General features: G+C 48.9%; 1 protein-coding gene across 1 annotated transcript in view; it reads right to left on the bottom strand.

The window, feature by feature from the left end:
- RFX4 (regulatory factor X4) overlaps positions 1–22,113 on the bottom strand; it is a 119,864-nt gene that overhangs the window by 19,471 nt on the left and 78,280 nt on the right. The window contains exons 10-15 of the mRNA XM_081128166.1: positions 20,502–20,560; positions 18,140–18,284; positions 13,753–13,847; positions 13,227–13,344; positions 4,686–4,805; positions 4,201–4,359 (exon numbers count right to left, since the gene is read on the bottom strand). Coding sequence (XP_080984292.1) covers positions 4,201–4,359; positions 4,686–4,805; positions 13,227–13,344; positions 13,753–13,847; positions 18,140–18,284; positions 20,502–20,560 — 696 coding nt within the window. The remainder of the gene's footprint in view (positions 1–4,200; positions 4,360–4,685; positions 4,806–13,226; positions 13,345–13,752; positions 13,848–18,139; positions 18,285–20,501; positions 20,561–22,113) is intronic.

The raw sequence follows: 22,113 nt of genomic DNA, 5'->3' as shown, positions 1-22,113 counted from the left end.
ATATTATACCTGGTTTTATGTAGGATGACATTTTTAATGCCCCCTGGAGATATCTGAGAACAAAGCTGGAATGTGCCAAAATCTTCAAAGGTTATAGTCATCTGAGGAGAAGCTGGTTCACATTTGTGTTTCTGAGAAGCTACTTTTATGACTTGAACACATTGCACAGAAACCTCTGCACACGTTTATGACACTGCTGAGGCTCTGCCTATCACGCCTGCCACACCTCGAGGAGGAAAGCCAGGCGGCTCACTGGCCGGCTGAGCGTCCGAAGATCCCAGAAGCCTCGCTCCACACTCCTCCGTCCCGTTTCCCTAGAGACTGTTTGTTATGTTGCTACAGGGCAAGAAAGGTTCCACTCACATTGTTTCTGCTTCATAATGCAGAACTGTTTTATTTGCATAATTTCCCTGTTTATTTTGTTATAAGGATGTTATCACTGACTGGCTTGCGTGTGTCTCCCAGGCTGGGGGCAGGGTCTGGGGCAGGATGACTCAGGTCAGTGGCTCCTGGCTGTTCCTTCTGCCCTTGCTCCTTTCCCAGGGAGGCCGGGGACTGGGGGTGGCTACCCCGTAATTCTAGACTGGGAAGACCCCTGAGCAGCTGAAGAGCTGTGAACAGTGCTTCACTTCCTGTCCCTTTTTTACTGTCACTGAACAAGGTTGTTCGTTATAATTAATTCCTCTTCCTGAGCCCTCCAAGCAGGAACTGCAACAACCCACTAGGAGAGAACCTGGGGGGAGGTGAGGGTGGGGGCAGTAAGTTCTTTCTCTTCAAAGTAGAAAACAAAACATGATCTGAGGTGCATCTATGTAAAGAAAATTTGGCGATGTTCAAATCAAAATTTGCATAGAAGAGAACTGTCTCTAGCTGTGCACCCAGAGTGAAATCAAAGCTCCATCTCATGCCAGTTCCATCAACCATACTTTTCAAGTCTTGAGGAGTCCAGGCTCCCCAGCAGCTCCTGACAAAGGACCGCTGAGTCTGCTGGCAAGTCTGCCTCTGGCAAAGTACAGAGGAGGCAGGCACCTCAGTGGCTCCTCAGCATCTGCTCATTTCCCCTCTGAGCAGCTCCAGTTCTGGGGAGAGGAAGCTTTGGGGAAGGAAATAATCAAAAGACTGCTGGAATATACACCTCAAATTCCCTGAAAACGGCATGCTCTCTAGCCTCCGGGCTTTTGTACTGCTTACTTCCTGTGCCTGGAACACCTTCCCTCCCATTATTCAGCCTTCCCAGACCCTCCAAATACAGGCTGGAGGCCGCTTCTGAGCTCGCCTAACACCCTGACGCTTCGCCCAAGCCAGAGCTCATCGCTTTACATTGTTTGTCATCAGAATCCTAACCGCTACACAATCGGCACCCTGGGGGCAGGGACCACGATTCCCTTGTTTGCACCACCAGCCCTCTGAACTGTTTAGCACATAGAAGCCACAAGAGAAATATTTATTGCATAAATGATAGATGATGTGTGAGTGAATGAATGGATAAAAGACAACATCCTAAATAGGGCAGTCTTACCCTACTTATTTGGTCTTCCAAAGATAAAACTGGGTTCTCATCTACTCTGAAAACAGTCCTGTTCTAAGCAGAACTAGTATATAATTGAGCCCATGCTATGAGGGTCTCGAGCAAGATTCTAACCCGGAGGGTGAGGGAAACAAACGTCAAGGATGAGCAGGACTGTTTCCCACAGGATGGGAGGACAGTCCTGGAGGTGATGTGGACAATGAGAGCTTTAGGGTTTGGTGTGAGGCAGTGAACTCTGGGCCCCAGCACTCTGAAGAGGCATAAGCTTCAGGGAAATAAGCCCAGCGGGCAGTGTGGAGGCGGATAGACGAGACTCTGGAGGCAGGTAACCAACCAGCTTGAGAGTCACTGTTGAGTCCATGAGAGGTGGGGATGCCTGAACCAGATGGCACCAGCGGGGTGGGAGGGATGGGCAGGTCCAGATCGGTACTGGAACCACTGGACTTGGGAGGTGTGCTGGAAAATGCCAGTGTCTCCCCTCAGTCCATCCCCTCTTCCCTACCTGGGGACACACGATCCTATATTTTCCAGGCTCCCTCTACAGTTACATGAGGCCCTGTGACCAAGCCCTAGGTGATGGGTTATGAGTGGGACTGACGTGCCACCTTCAGGCCAGGGCTTGACAAAGCCCTAAGGCGGAGGTCCTCAAAACAGTGAGAATTAGAATCACCTGGAGGCTTGTTGAGCAAATCCCTGGGACCTATTACTGAGCATTTCTAACAAGTTCCCAGGAGATGCTGATATTGCTGGTCCATGGACCACACTTTGAGAACCACTGCCCTGGGGTATGGTGGAGCCTAATTTTGAAGGAGCATGTGCCTCCTCTCCAACCTAAATACCCTGCCAGCACTGTTTGCAACCATGAAACAGATTTTTATTTCTGTTAACTCCTTCCATGTCTGGATCTGTTTGTTAGAGGGGCTTAGCTGATCCTACCGCAGGAGCTGAGGGAAAGGAAAGATTTGAAGCTGACTGCCAGAGCTGGTGCTTGGGTAACTGGGAGACTACTAGAGCAGACTGGGATGGAAAGATAAAGACTTAATTACCACAGTCGTAGCAGGCCCTCCATGCCACAGAGACTGGTCCGCCCACCTGCCCCACCCCGCCCGGGGCCCATCCAGCAGAGGGTGGTCCTGCTTTGTTCCTGTGAGCCCGCTCCTCTTCTGCTGGCTGAGCCCTTCGTGTCTTTCAAGGCTGCCTTGAGTCTTGCCCCTCGCCCGAAGGCGTCTCTCCTGTCCGCCGAGTTCAGGTGGGAAGGAAACGGACTGCCTCTCGCTCTAGCTCCCGCGCATTCTCAGTGGTAGCTCACCTTACAGGCCTTCCTAACAGTAACCCCTTCTGTCTGGAGAGCACCTTGCTGCCAACAAAGCACTTTGGCCTGTCGTACCTCATCTGATTGCAGCCATGTGAGAAAATCTGAGGCGCACACACACACACTTCCTTTTCATTATTATTACATATTAGCTAACACTTACTGAATATTGCACATACAATGTAACATTTCCACAAGTCTTGTGAGCAAGGAGATTTGCTGAATTGAATGAAATTATTTCTGTCTACTACTGACTATTGCACCCAGCACAAGGAATTTAACCTTCCTCACCCTCTATTTCTCCTCCATAAAATGGAACAGTATCTACCTTGCAGTGTTATTGTGAATATCAAGTGAGACAGTTATGCAAAGGTCCTTTGTATGTCGTAAATCAACATTTGGACACTAACAAGTAGCTATTATTACCCCTGTAACATCACTTTTCCAAACCTTGCCTTGGCATTCAGGACCCTCTAGGATGTGACTCCAGCTTGCCTTCCCCACCTGTGTGACTCCTGAGAGGACATGTGACACTGGAGCCAGAGGTCACCATTCTCTCAAAGGCCCACGCTTCCCCACCCTGTGCGTGTGCTCATACTGGCCTCTGCCCAAACGGCCCTTCTGCAGACCTTTGTCAAAGTCAAGTTCCAGCTGAAATCATCCTCCTTTGTGAAGTCTTCCCTGAGACCTCTGACCAGCTTCTCTCCTTCCTTGGGGACCCCACAGCACTAGCTGGCACCTCATCACTGCCTGTCTTGATAAGGGTTGTCATGCTTGGTATATGGCTTTCTGTCTGCCCCACTCTCCAGAGCTGCCTCTCTGTTTGTGGTTCGCAGAGAGCTCCCTTTCTTGTTTTCAAGAATAGCTGTGGCCCGGCAGGCGTGGCTCAGCAGTTGAGTGTTGACCTAGGATCCAGGAGACCAGGGTTCAATTCCCGGGCAGGGCACATGCCCGGGTTGTGGGCGCGCTCCCCAGTGGGGGGCGTGCAGGAGGCAGCCGATCAATGGCTCTCATCATTGATGTTTCTATTTCTCTCTCCTCTCTCTGAAATCAATAAGTAAAATATATTTAAAAAAAGAATGGCTGTTTATTAATTTATGTTTTATATCATTTTAATGACTTAGGTTTTGGGATGTGGTAGTGATTTTACCATGTACTTAGTCTGCCCACTTGAAAACAGAAGCATAAGGAACATGTACAAGCGAATCAGTGAATAGCTGCAAGTCACCTATAAGTCCAGGAAAATACTCAGGTTTTGGCCTTGTGGAGGGCGGGGCTGGAGGGACACGAATGTTTATCCAGAAAGCTCTTGCTTTAAACATCACCTTCCCACTGAGCGCCCCGAGGGACCTCCCGTTACCTGTGGTGCTGAGGCCGGCGTACTCGGGGGAAGGGCTGCTGACCGGGGAGGACGGGGGCGGCCCTTCCACCGACGTGGCGGACTGTGCCGGAGAAAACGGCGCTGGCGACGGGGTCGGCGGGGCGGCATCCGTCAGGACAGTCTCTTCTTGGACTTCTGCTGCGGGTGGGGGAAAGGGCGGTTCTTAGGGCCAAAGGCCCAGGCCAGCTGTCGTGAGGGGCTTTACAAGATGAAATCTTTCTAACGTCATGTCACTCCCGGCTGAAGCCCTCCGCTGGTCTCCCATCGCCATCAAGGCCCGCAAGGCAGTTCCATGCCCACTCATGCCCACTCCACAAAGAGCGGGATGCGCTTGGTTTCACACCACTTCACCTGCTCCCCATAACTACATTCTTGGGGACACAGAGCTAAAGAAACACAGGGCACAGAAGGAAGGGTACAAATCACACGGCAAGAGGGCAGCGCCCAGGGCAGGGCTGGCTCACCAGTGCTTCCTTCTCCCTTCATGGCCCGCATGAGCTCGTTGGCCCGCTCCTGACAGTGCAGGGACTCGAGCAGGTAGAGCACGTAGTCATCAAACATCAGGTGAATGAGGTGAAAAGACCCTGGTGAGAGGAGACGCAAGCAGAAGGGTAAGTCGTGTCAGCTCACGTCCACCCCCTTCGCCTGGCCAACAGCACAGGTGACACTGCGGTCGAATGACCTGTCCAAGGCTGTTGCTCCCCACCCAGTGATGACCTCCTCGTGGTCACAGCTCGCTCCCCTTTGCTGTACCCTCAACCTCACCTAGTGCTCAGCATAGGTAAGGGTCATTTACACGCTGTGGCGAGGGGGTCTTCCCCCTTATGAGCCATCTGACCAAGTGCTCTGAGCTCTCACACGCGCACTGACCGCCGCCTCATCTGAGCACCTTCGCTTTGTTCAGCATCTACTGAAACAGTGTCTTCCAGTCTTATTTCTTCCACAAGCATACCTCAGTTTCCCAACTGGACTTCAAGGATGTCCATGGCAGGGACATTGCCTTCTAGTTCCTTGATATCTGCCAATTACCCAATTCCAGGAGCAGAATTAAAATTTTAAATTTGGGAAGACTGTGTTATTTCCTTAAATGTTTCTGATTTCTGAGACCTCCATCTAGCACATGGTTCTTGGAAAAGTATTAAATTGAAAAGATTTGGTATTTTCAAGTAGCTCTCTCCATTCTCAATTTAAAGGAAGTTATTCCATAAAAAGGGATGTCAACAACCATTTAAAAGATTTTCCAAAATGCCAGTTTCTATCTCAAGGTCATATATTCTCTAATTTAATCTCTACAACCACCCTGTAAAGTAGGTATTTTCATTCCTATTTTGCAAGTCAAGTACTTGCGCAAGGTGACAAAATTGATAATATATTATTTTGAAACCATCTATTCTTGCAGGTGGTGCTGTCGCTATGGGCCCAGCCTTCAGCTCCAGCCCCGTGTCTCCAACTCCATGGGCACCCCCACATAGATCCTTTGTCCCATCAAACGCCCCAAACCCCCCACCTTGACAAAGGGCCTCCTCTTCCAATTTTCCTGAGGGGGAGCAGAATTTGCCACCCCAAAATATCCTCTTTGGGGGGACTGTTGTATGCTGGTTATTTTTAAGAAACAAAAGACTCAGTCAGAACCTCTGACCTTACTTCAACTACCTGAAAGAACTTAGACAGAGGACCTGCTCCAGGAAGGGAGGCAGTGTCACAGGCGACCAGTTTAGTACGAGCGAGTGTGTGACACGGGGGAGCTAGCAAGGCCCATCTGACCAAAGTCCTCTCTGTGTCCCAGTGTTTTGTTTTCCTTTTCCCCCCAATTTAAAAAAAATTTTTTTTTCTATTACAGTTGACATCAAATATTATTTTATATTAGTCTCAGGTGTATGGCATAGTGGTTGGACAATCACATACTTTACAAAGTGATCCCCCGGATAATTCAAGCACCCACCTGGCACCATTCAGAATTATTACAGTATTATTGACTATCTTCCCCGTGCTGCTCAACTTTACATCCCTGTGACTATTAGGTAACTACCGACCTGTACATCTTAAGCCCTCCACTCATCCCTCCAACCCCTTCCCTCTGCCAACCATCAGTCTGTTCTCCGCATCTTTGTGTCTGTTTCTGTTTTGTTTGCTCATTTATTTTGTTCTTTAGCTTCCACATCGATAGACCAGTGGATAAAAAGTTGTGGTACATACAGACAGTGGAATATTACTCAGCCATAAAAAATGAAATCCTACCATTTGCAACAACACGGATGGGCCTAGAGGGTGTTACGCAGTGAAATAAGCCTGTGTGCATCGTAAGATGGCCCAGCGAACACTTCACCAAATGGCTGCTTGTTCAACTCCACATGAATTGCCCTCCTGCCCTTGACGCCCCAAACCACAACCCCTTTCTTCTGAGCCCAGGTGGCATATAAGCCTCAACTGCGCGGTCTGTCCTTGGGTCCCATATTCTTATGGATCCCTGTATGTACGCACATCATTACATTTTGTTATTTTCTTTTCCTGTTGATCTGTCTCATGTCAATTTTATTATTAGGCCACCCAGAAGCTCTAAGAGGAAAAAGGGGATAATTTTTCCTCCCCCACACCCTCTAGTGTGCTTGTTTAGAGGCCTCCTGAGACTCTCTGGCTTTATTTCTCTTGTGATTCTGTCGTCTCCACCACCACTATTATCAATGTCATCATCGCTGTCATCATCATCATCATCACCACACTCACCACTTACTGACTGCATACTATGTGCCAAGGACTCTGCTAAGTACTTCACCCAGGTCCCATCCTTACAACAAACTGAGAGACAGGGGATCTTATCCTCTTATAGGTGGGAAATGGGTCTGCCCAGCAGTAATCGAGCAGGGGTTTGCCTCAGTTTGGTCTGGCTCTGAAATCTGTTCCCATGCCCCTAGAGATCACCTAGTCCAATCTCCTCATAGAAGACCCAGATGGCACAAAGGACTTGGTCCCTGTATGGGCCATTTGAGTTGTGAACTATATGCCCTTTCAAGTCTCAAAAAAAAGGTGATGGGGCCAGTTGGGGGCTTTTGGATGACTCCTCCTTGGTGGAATTCATCAATTTTCTCCTTAATGATACCTGGCTTCTGCATCCCCTACCCCACCCCTTTCATCTCAGGTAGACTGATTAGTGTGGCCTAGCAAAGCTACAGAGGAAAATCTCTGGCTCAACTCTGAGGCCAGTGGATGCCCACAGGTCATGTGCATCTACTCCTTTACCCTCTCTAGGGAGCCTGCCACAGCCTCCCACCCTTGTGCCCACAGGGCTCCAGGCCAAAGCCTCCCATCCTGCACATTCCTCCTCCATCCCAGGGGGCTGTGTCTGTTTTTTAACCCCACTTGGAATTCAGCAAGGTTTGGATTTTGCTGAGTCACAGTGAGATGCAGTCTCCAAAACTAAACGTTCCAGCCACTTCCCCGAAATGGGTCTTGTGGACCACGATCCAGTTCTGCCACTTAGTAACTGGGACCTTAGATGAGTTACTCCTTGTAAATGTGAAAAACAAATTAAGTCGTTCAGTGAGCCCCTCACTGTGGCAGCCACTATAGGTTATTGTTGCAAGTAACCCCCATCACAGCTCCCTGCGATGAGTGATGCTCTCCTGCAAAGGAAGAACTGAAGCTTAGAGTGTTAGAGGGGTAACTGTCCAATGTCACACAGCTATTAAGTGGCAGAACTGGGACTTGAACCCATGGCCGTCTGATTCAATCACTCTGCAGCATGGCCCTCTAAGCAAGGGACAGTAAAGCCTATGGCACAGAAGCACCATAATGAGGACAAGCACATGTAGGTGCTTAATAAATGCCAACTACTGTTATTATCTCTAAGGTCCCTTTTGCTACTAATGTTTTAAGATCCCCCCTCTCTTTTGTTCATGAAGTCAAAGAAGTCAAAAGATAGCACCAAATGTTTAAAAGGAAACTAATCTCCAAAATGAAGAAATATTTCCTGACATGTTGCTCTAAGTCAACAAGGATGGAAAGAAACAACCCTCCTGTTTTATAAGACAAGGAAACAAAGCTCTGATGAGGAGAAGAATTTGCCTAGGACCCACTGCTTGAAAACATCAGCGCTGGACTTCGAGCCCAGCACTCCAGGGGAAGTGTCCCTTTGGGGCCTCACGCTCCCTTCCTTAATGACTCTGGTTGGTTACCCAATTGGCCTGATAATTTTCAATCATCTTTCAAACAACAAGAGCTTGCAGAGCTACTGCTACCTGCCTACTATAGTACTAAGTGCTCCAAGTAGAATGGAAACTTAAAGCTGCATAGTCCCTGACTCCACAAAAGCTACAGTGTCCTTAGTAAGCAGAAATCAATCATTAAGATTATTGGGCGCTGGCCGGTGTGGCTCAAGTTGGTTGAGCATCGGCCCATGCACTGAAAGGTGGCCCAGATTGTGGGCTCAATCCTCGGTTAGGGTACATGTGGGAGGCAACAGATTGATGTTTTTCTCTCTCTCTCCTTCCTTCCTCTCTCTAAAAATCAGTAAAAACCTATTTTAAAAAATGAACACTGGTGTACTCACCACCTAGCTGTATTTAGCATCCCAAGACCTTGGCATGCTTTGACTATTCTTTGAAGCTTCTCTTCCCACCAACCCATGTTCTATTGTTTCCTAGAATTTGGTTTTACTCTTTTTAAACACACAAAAATTAGTTTTCAAATTAGAATCAATAGCTAATTGAATGTTTCCATAGTTCAAAATTTCTCTCATCTTAAAATGGGGCCCTCAAATTCTTTATCACTTCTTCCAGGGAGAATTTGGGTCTACACACCCCCTTCCGTTTCCATAGGCTTGTGAATGTTTTAACCAATCACATGCGGAGAAAGTGACACTGCTTAACTTCTGAGATTGGGTCATAAAAGGCAATGCAGCTTCCTCCTTAGAACACTCACATGTGGAGCCCTGAGCTCACCAGGTGAGAAGCTGAACTGTTCGTAGGCCACCACGCTGCAAGGAAACTAAGCCATGTGGAAGGGCCACCTGCAGGCATCTTGCTCTGCAGCCCTAGTCGCCAAGTCATCCCAGCCCAGGCACCACACACGTGAGGGAAGATACCTCTAGCTGTCAACTCACTACCAGTTTTGAGTCTTCCCATCCAAAGTCCCAGACATCACAGAGCAGAGAAGAGCCATCCCTGCTGTACCTTGTCCAGATTCCTGACTCACAGAACCCATAAGAATAATTAAATGATTACTTTAAGCCACTTAGCTTTGGGGTAATTTGTTACACAGCAAAAATAACTAGAACATTGTTGTTTCTTGTATTGCAGACCTTCACTGTGGCTTTACATTTCTTCTCACTGAAATGCATCCTTTCATAGTTTTGTTTTGTTTTAACTGACGTTCTATGGGTGCCAAAGTCTCTTAGTCTTTGTATAACTGAATACGTCTCTATTTCACCTTCACTCTTGAATAATGGTTGACAGTTCCTTGTTCTCAACACTTAAAAGATATTATTCCATTGTCTTCTGGTACCTCTTATGACTCATGATAGTCTAATTATTGTTCCTTTTTCCTCATAAATTCAAAAATTTTAAAAATCCATCCATATGGATCTTTTAAAAAGATCATCATGAAGATTAACTAAAGTTGTCTAGCCTTTTTGTCCATGCATCCAAGCCCAGGGTACTTGTCTTAATTGTGGTCACTGAAAAAGCCTGGGTTTTGCGGTCAGGCAGATTACATTGTGCAGCAGAGCCCCACCACTTGCCATATTAATCTTGGGCAAAAAATTCAAGCTCCCTCCCTCTCTCTCTCTGTAAAAGGCGCCTGTCATTATTGGCTTGCAGAGTTAATGTGAGCATTAAGTGGTAGCATGTGCTTCCTAGATTTGTTATGACTGTCATTGTCCTGACTTGGCTTCATGCTCTCCTCAGGTCCCTCATCTGTCCCATTGATGGCAGGCAGAGGGGACCTCCCAGGTGGTCATAAGGATTAAACCAGAAAGTGCCATGTATACTAGGCTCTCAGTTAACGTTATTTTGTTTTTATTATTAGTATGTCACTGGAGAAAGAAGAGGCAGTGGCAGTGTGGCTTAGCAGAGAGGACACGAGGTCTAGCACAGCAGAGATGCCAGGGGGAGCTCCACTCAACTTCCTGGGCGTCCACGGGCAAGTCCCCTCTCCTCTCTGGGTCCCTGCTTCCTCCCCTGCATACAGGGAAAGTGATTCCTGCCTCCTAGTGCTTGGGGAGGCCCGAGTGACACCTCTAACATCAAGATCCTGTAATTAGCAGGCTCTGGGGAAGAGAGCCAGGCCAGGACACCTAAGCACAGAGAAGCAGCCTGGAGGGCTCGGTCATGGTCATGCCGCTTGGTCTGGCAGCTGCTCCCAGACAGAACCACTCCCACGTGGCCTCCCCGGCTTCGCCCGAGCGAGTGGACTTTGAAGCTAGACCTGAAAACAAGTGTGTAAAAAAGGGAAACCCTGGGGAATCATACACAGGGCTGCTCCCTGAGCCATCGAACCCAGGGCTTCTTTCTAATCGTTTTGGGCAGAGTACTTCGAGGAACTCTTGTTGCCTTCCAGGAGTTCCTGTGAGATCCAGGCAGCTGGTGGAAAGCCAGAGGGAAAGGGCGAAGGCACCTGAGCTGACTGGGACCCAGGCATCCTAAGAGCTGAGACCAGAGCAGGCACCTGAAAATATGGTTTGTTTTTTAAGTAAAAGCTCTAATTTCCTCCTCTCTACTAGGACTCAAAGTTCATTGCCTGCTAGTCTACCTTCGTGGACTAATTTTCTAGAAACCGCTGCTTGCAGCAAAGAAAGTCTGGCTACTTTAGTTCACAGCATAGGCTCTTTCAGTGAAAAGGAATTAGGGAGAAAAGAGTGAAAAGGAATTAAGGAGAAGAAAGGAGTCAACTACCTTTGAAAGGGGCTGTTCTGGGAAGAGGTGATAGAGTCCCCCACGGATCATTGTCATATTCCACACGATCATTGTGACGGTCAGCCTGCTACGCTGACACCCAAACCCCACACCATTCACCGAGACAAGGACCGTGAGGGAGTTATAAGATACACGGAGCTGGCCCCTTGGGCTGGGGGAGGGGCCAGGGAACAGAGGGCTCTTTTTCCTAATTAGCTGTTTTTATACAGGGAACACATGACCCAAACACAGCCACCAACTGTGTCTTTGACACATACAGGCAGAAAGGGGGAGCTGGGCTTTTGTCTGCCGTAGATTCTTTCAACTTGCCTGTCACCCCAAGCTGCAAAACTCGACAATGAGTCAGATGAGTGGGGACATTTCAGATCATTTGCAAAATGGCCTTGGAAACAGGTATTTCAACCCATATAGGGTCGAAAAATACTGCAGAAGTGATACTGGGGTATAATCTCTTTCTTTCATTTTCTAAAAGATTTATGATCATTTTTGCCATTTGTCTGGGTTTCCAGTATATCCTAAAACTGTGTGTGGTTCAAAAAGAAATAAACACCTTTTAAAGAACAATATTTCTTAGTAATAAATTCAACCTATTCATAAAACCCTACTTGTTCTACTGTCCAAACTACCTTTATCAGATTAACTGTTAACTTAGTAAAAACAAATGAATTTCAAAAAATATTGTAAAGTAAATCGCTTCCCACCTAAAGAGGGTACTTGAAAACATACACAAATGGAAGAATGAAGATACGGCAAGGAAAGGAGGCTTGCTTTGTGGATGTGGATTTGTGTGTGATATTGTTGATTCCTTGATTTTGAAACAATGAAAAAAATCTCAAATATTTTTCAACCACCCGCTTAACTGAAAGCAGTTCTGCGTGAACGATTTCCCAGAGCCAGAGGTAGCAGGTCCTAACACTGACAACGCTGAGCTGGAAGCCATCAAGACGCCAGGCCTGGTGGCACTGCCAGGTAGCAGTCACCACAGCTCAGAGAATTTCCATCTGCAGCTACAGTGCAGGCAGATTCAGAGACCTTCCCAAGGCTGAGATTAAAGAAACCCACCACAAAACGCCTCTCCGACTGGGTAAACACAGCCTTTCATGGACGGAGCTGTTTAGAAAAAATAGCGCCTTCTTTGTTTCACCACATATTCACTTGGTTGTATAGCACAACTGGAAAATGGTGACAAGACCATAGAAAGCTGGATGGAAAAGTGTCAAATTAAACCCTGAGCAAACCGCAGAGCTGATTGGCTTAATTGGAGATAATGAGAACTGAAACCACATCTCCACTTGCAAAGTAAAATGGAGCTGAAGCAATTACCCAGGACATTTACCAACAGCCTTTCACTGAAATGCCTAGAAGACTGAGGCCAAAGCATTTTGAGGTTTCCAGTGTCTGGACAATGCCTCAGAGTCCCACCTCACTTCGCTAATGATGACCTGGACTCAATGCATACTCCACTCTGTGTCCCACAAAGGAACACAACGTCCACCCCAAGTCGGTGGTTAGGTTCCTGCCCGCAGAGACTGTAACAAGCACCCCTGGGCGGATTTCAGGTCCCCGTGCCATGGAGAACGGTAGCTGAAGGCTGAGGGGAGGGATGTCCCTGGAAGGGAGGGTCAGTAAAGACGAGGAAAATAAATGGGAATCCACTTCTAGGCATCAGACTGGGGCACGTTTTTAAAGAAAACTTCAGATGGTCTACCCATCCCGGGAGTGTCAAGCCAGCTGCAAATGTTCAAACTCAGAGGCTTCTTCATGGGCCCAGTCTTGGGACTTGTACACTTTGGAATCCTGCAAAACTGTCCCATGGAAGCAGCATTCTCTGGGAACATCTGGCAAACGGAGAGCAGCCACTGCTATTCATTCCTCTCTAAACTCAAATACTGCCTGTGTGCGAACCTCTCATTTTCAGGTTTGTATACTCACAATGTCATCTTTCTGCCTGAAAGTTCTAAGAATATGGTCCCCCCAGAACAGATACACTTCAGGGCAATGTCCTTGTGGCCTCAGAGACAACCAGTAAGACTGTGGCTGACCCTGAGAGGCGACCTTGACACACAGAGCCCTGGGGGCGGGCCGGGGTGGCCTTACCAAAGCTGGGGGCACTGTGCAAGGTCATGTCCCGGATCACCCTGGTGCCAAAACAGGACCACATCAGGAGGAACTGTTGGGCCACTTTCCTCAGCGACCCTTGTCTCTTGGCAGCCACCTACAAGAAAGGGAATGACTGTAACAGTGGTGGACTTGACCCTTCATTTATCACTCTCTTTGGAAATTGCTGGGAAGGCCTATGTAAGGTCTCCAAATTCAAAGTATGGAGCAGTGGTTTTCAACGTTTTGTTTTTATTAGCAAAAATACACTTGAAAAAATGAAATATTTTGTCAAGGCCCAATGTACGTAACAGGTAAAAGAGATGCTGACCTGGCTGAATCAGGGGAGGAGGCCTGCAGCCCACCCCTCTGAAGGGGGCCCCGCCCCACCTCACCACCCTGAGGCTCGTGGCTGCAGGGGAACCTTCAGGTGGCTCCCTGAGGGGCTCTGAGCTACCCACCAGTCACAAAGGTGAGTGAGGGGCTACAGGGCCCAGGGTTGCACCCCTGGCTCCCGCTTACCAACCTTCACGACACAGCGGTCCACCATGGTGTCCAGCCACTCGATGTAGGACTCAATGGGAGACTGCTCCTCCAGCAGGTGGTCGAACTCCTGATACACTGTCAAACAAAGGAGAGCCCCACACGTCACCCACTGTGTCTAAACAGAGACACATGTTAAAAAGAACAAGGGCATAAAATGGAAAAAACTAAAACCCCCCCAGTCTTAGCAGGGCATTCAAGGCGTTAGAAAAATATGCCCCATCTCACCTTTCCGGGCTCACCTCCCATGCCTCTGCGTGCTTTAAACCCTGCCACCCCACAGTCCTTGCCGTTCCCCCAGGTCCTGCTTCTCCAGGCACTTCCCGCCACTTGGACTGTTTGGCTCTTCGTGGCCCAGCTGAAACTACCCTTCTTGAAATTCTTTCCACCCTCCTCGTGCCTCTTACCAGCAGAGCCGATCGTGCCCCTCTGTATGTTCCCAGCCCTGCATCTCCTGCACCCCGCCTTCACTATGGCGCTCGTAAGCCCGTGCTGTAGTGTGTGCGTGTGGATGTGCGCGTCTCCCGCCTCTTCCTGTCCGCTGTCTTCAGTAGCTGGGGCCTGGCCTGAGATGCAGCTGTTACCCAGTGGTGCAGGCTCGCGTGAATGGACAGGGCACTCTTGCTCTTCTGCTCTATGCCCCCGGAGAGGGCACATTTGATCACTCAAATGTTGCTAAACCACAACCATATCGGGCAGCAGCCCACCCAGCTCTGAGCGCTCAGCTTAAGGAGCACTGGGCACTACTTAAGTAGGTGCTTAATGAATACGCGTGGGACAAAGGAAGCAGTCTGTGCCCTCAGCTTCTGCACCGGTGAAAGGCAGGTAACTGTACCACCTTCGCACCCGTCTTCAGCTGCAGGCCAGGTAACCGAATCAGCAAGTACCTTGTAATCGGTGGAGCACAACGGGAAACAGAAGCACCTCTGTGGTGCTCTCCAGTTTGAAACTCCTCTTTGCATTACTTTTTTTTTGGTATGTGCAACTCAATAAGTCTACCCACAATTCAAGAGCCACACGTCTGCAGCTTTCATTTGCCTGAGCAGTTTTTATTTTCCCGTTTCACTGGAATGGCCAATTTGTCCTATTTTACTTAGTTGATGGCTGCTACAGGGGTCGGCTTCCTGCGCCACCAGAAGGGCCTAGCGCTGCAGAGTGAGAAGGGGCTGGGAAAGGTCACTTAGTTGACCCGCCTCATTTTACAGACCAGGAAGCTATGTCTTAAGGACGTGAAATGATCCACTCGAAGTCAGAGGGCACGTTAGGGACGGAAAGGGGATTGGGCCCAGTCTCTGAGCTTCTCGTGGGTTGTGTTCTTTCACTTTGTACCACTGTCTGTGTGTCTGAGCGACTGTGCTTCAGTCAGTGGCGGCGGCGGCGAAAATGCTAACAGTCATCCAGTGCTTGCCATGCGCCAGGCACCCTCTAAACGACGTACGTGGACACACTCATTCAACCTCAGACCATCCCTAGAATGTGAATGTAGTGAGACTAGAGCCTAGGACAGTGCATGATACATAGTAGCTACTCAAGTGCCTTTTGTGTTCAAGTGTTTGTTGAATGAATGGATGAGCAACCTAAGGAGGTAGGTACTATTATTACCCAGCTTTTACACGCGAGGAAACCAAGGCTCCATGTTATGAGTAACATTCCAAAGGTTGCATAGCTAGAGAATGGCAGAGGCAAGTTTAAAACATGGTCTGACTCAAGTACTTGCCTTCTAACCACTTCATATAATTATATTACACTGTGCACCAGGCACAGGGCACATACTCTCCCATTTAATCCCTCTGCATTAGCCCCTTTATACAGATTCAGAAGCCAAGTCAGTGTGTGAGAGCCAGGGTTCGAATCCAAGTCTGTTGGGCATCCCAACCCCGTGCTCTTACCACAGCACCCCTTATTCATTTGCACCAGCATCCGCAAATCCCAGTGCTTTTTAATTTAAGTAAGCAGACTCTCATTCCCTGGCATGACTGACATCCCGGGGTGACGGTGACCCCTGAAGCAAGAACCCACAGACTTGTCATCACCTGCCTGCAAGGAAAGGGGAGTGCAGCACACAGCTGCCCCTAACCCTGCTCAAGCTGACCTTGGATCCAGCTCACTGTGTTCAGGGGCCTACTTCCCAGCTGTCTGGGGGTGCAGGGGTGATGCCCCTGTGCCAGGCCATCTGCCTGCAGACATGGCGCCCTCCCTCCATCCCCCTGTCCTGGCACTGCATCGCATAGCGTGTCCTCTTTGGTAAGACGCAACACGTCAATTTCTTGTTCAACTTCTAATGTGCTATTAGCTCTAAGCCCTGCATGGAAGGGCACTGCCCATCGCATTCGCTGTGCTTTGCCCAGCAACTAACACAGTGCCTGGCCCAGGACAGGCATTTGGCAAGCACCCACTGGCTTTTACGGAAAGGCATTACCCTGTCCTCTAGAAGAATGCAATCACACCCTTCAAGGGCATCGTCCTACCCCAGGTCTAAGGGAGCCTGAAGAGAAAGCCCCACACGGTTCTTTCCTGGAGAGACCACCAGGACCTCTGTGGGACTGCGGCAAAGGCTCAGAGCCTTGCGGGTCCCTAATATAAGTGATGCTGACTGTTTCCCCTATGAGTCTGGGTCACATTCCTTCCCCACAAAAGGTGTTGAGGGGAGGAGAGCTGAGTATAATGTCTCTAAGGATGGTTAGCAGGATGACGAAGTCGGATGCTCTTGGTCCCCACTCATCTGCTGAGTCCTGCACAGACATGACCGGCACCTCCTCCAAGCCTGGCCCAGGAGGCGGCCCTGGGGACCCAGCCATCAGAGGTACTGCTGGCACTGTTAGATGCCCAGAGCCATGCTTTCCATGGACCTCTAGAGGGGAGCAGGGAAAAGAAAAAGAGGAAGTGCGACTGAAGAACTTCGAAAGATCCAGGAACCTCTGAGATGTGCCCACGTCTCGTTCCTCTGTCTCCTCAGCTCCTCTGCCAAGTGACAGTGCTAGTTCCTGGTGGGGAACCTGAGACTAGACTTGGGTTCAAGGTCCAAGTCTAGTATCCCTTGGCTGAGGTTCTCTAACTCCCTGGGGCTAGTTTTCTCATCTGTGAAGTGGGGGTGATAAGAGAACATCTGCATGGGGCTGATGTGGAGAGCAAGTGAGATCGTGCGCATGGTGGGTCTGACCCGGGACCTGGCATAAGCTGAATTATTTCTTTATCTCTAAAGTTCTTAATGGGGAAAGAAGGCAGGGGCTGCACAGGGGAGAGAGAAGAGCCTGAGAGGAGCTCTGGGGCTGACGAGGAAAGAAGCCCAGGGAAGGTCCACATGGTCCAACGTTTCACCTGCTCCATCTGCTTTTGAAAAGCATTCAGAACGGGGGAACAGTCTCTAAGTAGGACTATCTGGGGAACTTTATTTGGTTATCAACACCACACGCTTAGACAGGATAAAAAAAGTTTCCCTTGACATTAGTGTAGAAGGAACATACTGGGAACCCGAGGGGCCAGGGGCTCTCGGGAGAACAGGCCCCTTGTCTCAGGGGACAGCCACTCTGCAGCATCTCGAACGATGTCAGTATCAGGATCCTGGGCCTCACCCCATTCAGAAGGTGAGGGTGTAGCAGCTGCTATATCCCCACCACCTGGACACACTCAGCACCAACCTTTCTGAGAGCTGCGAGGAGTGTGGACACCCTTCTCTCTCTCACGCTCCCTTTTCCGCAAAGGCAGGAGAAAGGAAGGCAGAGCAAAGTGAGGTCATAGCAAGGACCCTGGTCTAGGCTCCCAGGCTGTGGGTGCCCAGAGCCCAGGCTGTGATGGGTGTTTGGGGAACAGCAAGGATGAGGTAGTGATGGTGGTGTTCTCTGCCCCTCCCATGTCCACTACTACTGAGAACCACCTGACCACATCAGGATAGTATCTGGAGCAATATTTCCTCAGTCTTCGCCCACATGGACGTGAACATATGTTCGCAGAAGCAAATCCCCATCCATCCCCTTCTCAAACATTTAAGGTGATCAAAAGGTCCACCTGCCAGTACGAAGGCTGACTCATCTGGCTGGGTCGGGCTGACATACACTGAGAGAGGCAGAGAGCTTTGTTCTCACTTTTCATGCCACCTGTGGGGCTATGTCTGGCACTGAGGGCCACATGGGAGGCCTGCTGCTGACACTGTGCTGCCCAGCTGCACCAGGACCCGTGTTCCCCAGCAATACCGACACGTGTCCTACGCCCATTAGCCCTCCCATCTGGGCCGGCCCATTTAACAGGAACACTATGAGAGGGAGGGGATCCTAGGGGGAAGGGCAGGGTGGGAATGCCACAAATATCAAGGATACTTTCTCTTTTAAAAAAATAAAAATAAAAAAGACACAAGGCCTAGTGTCTCGTCTTACGCTGGATGATGAGCTTCCGGTGCTCCTCGTGGGAGTCCTCCATGGTGTACAGAGTTTGCTTGGTGATGCTGTTGAGGTCCACGTTCCTCCAGTCCTCCAGCATCTGGAAGGTGATGTCCGCGCTGTGGATCACTGTTCGCGAGGCCTGCGATCCAATCCAGTCAGCTCATTAGCTCAGGGTTGGTGGGTGAGAACCCTTGAACCTTATTTCCTTTAAGCCTTTTAAATGAACCTACCAATGGCGTTTTGCAAACTACTTTGAAATTCAGGAAAACTCAATTTTAGCAAATAAGTAGGTGAGCCCATAACTCAGAAGATCCGGACACTGTTTTCTCTTGTGGCTCTCTCACACTGACTTCCCTTTCTCGCTAAAAAACAGCCTCATGACCCAGCCAGTTTGGCTCAGTGGTTAGTGTGTCGGCCTGCAGACTGAAGGGCTGCGGGTTCGATTCTGGTCAGGGGCACATACCTCGGTTGCAGGCTCACTCCCCAGCCCCAGTAGGGGCGCATGCGGGAGGCAACCAGTCCATGTGTCTCTCACATCTATGTTTCTCTCTCTCTGTCTCTTCCCTTCCATTCTCTCTAAAAAAATCAATGGAAAAAAAAATCCTCAGGTTGAGGATTAACAACAACAAAAATGACCTCAAGGTGGCCTTGGCCAGACTCCGCCGGGCCAGACCCAACCCCTGTTCACAGACCCTTGGGTCTTGACCCCGCGGAACAATGGGATGAGGCCGAGACCTGCCCGCTTTCCCATGCAAGCCTGCGGGACGGGAGCTCTGTGCTCAGTAGCTCTCTGTCTCTAGAGCCTGAGAAGTGACAGTCCCAGACCCAGGAATGGTCCTGCTGACCCTGGGGCTAGGATAGCTTTGACCCCAGGAATTCTACAGCGTATATTTTTCATATAAATAAATGTGTGTATGTGTGTGTGCATACGCGCTCGGGCACATGTTCACCCATAGGCATGAGTGTGGGTGCTTTTACCTTCCTGTGCGTTAAGGGCCAAAGGCTTTCCTAAACTTTCTGAGCCCTGAGGTACGCACCAAGACCAAGTCTAGTTCCCTGATGTGACCCAAGGTGTGCACCCTTGGAAATAGGGCAGTGTGTCTTTAATTTGCCAGTATTAGTTTTCTTCACTGAATCCCATTAATCTGTCAGGCTCTGCCACGTCCCAGAACAGTGGCAGGTGTGGCCTCCGCACCTGCCTGCAGGAGCTTCGAAGGGTTTCCCTGGGTCTCTAAATCACTCCCTGTGCTGTTTACACCAGGGGAAGAGCATGAACAGTGAGGTGTGTGGGTGTCGGCTTATACATTCATTCTGGTTCCTAGCCTGAAGGCTGCCTCAGGCCACTCTAACTACAAGCCCCTCCCTCCCACCCACCTTGACCTTCAATAGCTGGCACCAACCCAGAACCAAGATTAGAAAGGAGGGGTTGCAAACCCAAACACATTAAGCAGGCAGGCAGGTGACACATGAGTGAAGTGTAACAGAATGCGGGGGAGATGAGGACCCTGCCACTGGAGAGAAGCTCAGCCTGGCCAGCTGATCACTGTCCTGGGATGTGCAGCTCTGGGGATGTCAGCTCTACAGAAAGTTTGGGTGTTCAGCTGTCATCTGCAAGTTTCAATTATTAGTGACTGAGTAAAACATTTTTTTGAACATATGCAAATCAAACAAAAATAACCCCACACATCTGAGGGCCAGATTTGACCTGTAGCCACCAGCTTGCTCCTCCTGCTTTTAGATCATTAATATTTTAATGAATGTTAACAGGCAGGCTGAAATAAAATTGGCTAAATATTTAATATGCTTCGTGGCTTTGAACTTCTTTGGATGACACAAAAACTACAAACAAGTCATCCTCCATATCTGTTTGAATCATTGATTCAGTGGGTCACAACCAGGCATACTGTGCCCCAGGCTACACTGGCAGTGTCTGGGGACATTCCTGATTGTCACAATCCAGGTGGGGCTTGGGGGGTTGGGGGTGCTACTGGCATCAGGTGGGTAGAGGCCAGGGATGCTACTAAACACCTACAATGCACAAAACAACTCCTCACGGCAAAGAATTATCCAGCCCAACAAGTCAACAGTGGCGGAGAAAACCCAATTTACAGAAGGAAAATACAAACTTGAGAACCTAGAACAGGTTAAGAGGCAACTGATGTCAGAAATGGTTTTGTGTGTTAGTTGAAGCTACTTAGTGATTGGCTAACATTTTTATTCCTTGTATGTAGAAATTAAAGATAACAGTGAGAGATAACCCAGCCACACCCGACATCCTGTGGGGAGGTGTCCTGTGCATCTGCCCTCATTTGTAGTGACTTGGAGATAGTTAGAGCACAAAGCTCAGGACACATACCTGGCAAAGGTGATTCAGTGATGTCTGCCGTCTCAGAATTTGGGAAAACCGTCTTGACACTGAAAGAAGAAAAGAGGCGGTTTGAAATATTTGCTGGCTTTATGGTCCTACTCAGGATTTCCCAGGAGCAGATTTAAAAAAGTAACTTTCTTATTTACCTGAATTTGTCTCATTGCCTAACCCCATTATAGGTGCCCATGGCACAACCCGGCTCTGGATTCTTTGTTTTCCCATTTGGACAACTGTTTCCTAAATTGGTGATATTTGGGGCATACGTTTCAAAGTCACACTAGCAGGTGTGAGAAACTGTGATGTCAATCAACCGTGAGTAAAAGCGATTATTTACTTGTCTTTCATTTAGCTAATTGCAAGCTCAATCACTTCTCCCCATAAATAATTGCAGGAATCCAGTGGAAGCTTTGAACAAGGCCCTTTAAAAAGTGGTCCATCCAATAGGAACCTGACTGAGCCTCGGCGGTGCGCTGCTAGGGGTTGCTCCCAGGTTGGAGCCCGGCTGCACCTTGAACGTGGCTTTGCGTTCATACTCTGTCAGGTTCATCAAAGGCGCTCCGGGACCTGCTGCGTGTTTGATGGTTCTGTTTCCCACACTGATGCGGTAACTGATGATCTGCAGTGGGGTGATCTTGTTTCCGTGGATTTAGAAACAGACAAGCCACGTGCCTGCCCAGGGTCTTCATTCTTAGTTATTTGGAATGGTGGGTGTTTCCACTCCTTGCCGGCTTTTGAGGTGCACCCCAAGGCTCCCAGGGAAGAGTGGGTGTCTCCAGGAACCCACAGGTGGAAGGTCTAAGAAAGCTCCTCACGGCCAACTTTCAACAGGTTTGTTTTGTCAGCATAATTAAAACCAGCACAGGCATTCTCTCATTAATTTTTGAACTGGTCAAGAAACAATCAGAAGTGGAACTGGGATTATTGTAATTTGTACTCAGAGCCAGCTTGGCTTGAAAAATAGGGCGTGGGGTGGAGGAATGGGGGGCAGATGAACTTCTAATTTTCCAGGCTGATCAATCGTTAATCCTTGCCCTTAATTACTTTTTCTTTAACTTTGTGATGTGGAATTTAGTGCCCGGGAAAAGAAAAGAACTGAGAGCCGTGAAATAAAGCGGGCTTTATCAATAGGCGGTGGGCGCGGCAGGGGCCGCGGAGCGGCTGAAAGGGCTCCCTGCGCCCGGGGAGCGAGGGTAATTTGATCCCCTTCATTTTCCTGGGGGCTCCGATTTGGGGCAAGAATGGCAAGCTATGTTCAAATGGGGCTTTAAGAAACATATATCTTAAAACTTTTATTTGCTGAAAATCATTTCATCTTTGTTTAACAGCACGTGAGTCTTCTACAAGTGCAGACACATCAAGACAGAAATCGGACTAGTTTCCTCAGGCAAAACCAATGCTGGGCAATGCGGGGTGACGCTCAGCAAAGAGAAGATTCGCAGTCCCAACCCCCTTTGAGAAATATTAAATTGGCTTTCTCATTAGGCAGAAAATTAAATATGTGAGTTCCTGAGCTATTTTCTGTCTCCTGATATCACCATTTTCATTTTGTGGGCAGGAGCTCAGGGGAAATCTCCGGGTCTGGGGGTCGGACAGACTGGAG

Source organism: Miniopterus schreibersii (genome assembly GCF_964146895.1).
Source record: "Miniopterus schreibersii genome assembly, chromosome: 2".
NCBI lineage: Eukaryota > Metazoa > Chordata > Mammalia > Chiroptera > Miniopteridae > Miniopterus > Miniopterus schreibersii.
The sequence above is the reverse complement of the archived record's forward strand: the minus strand, read 5'-3'. Positions and strand labels throughout refer to the sequence as shown.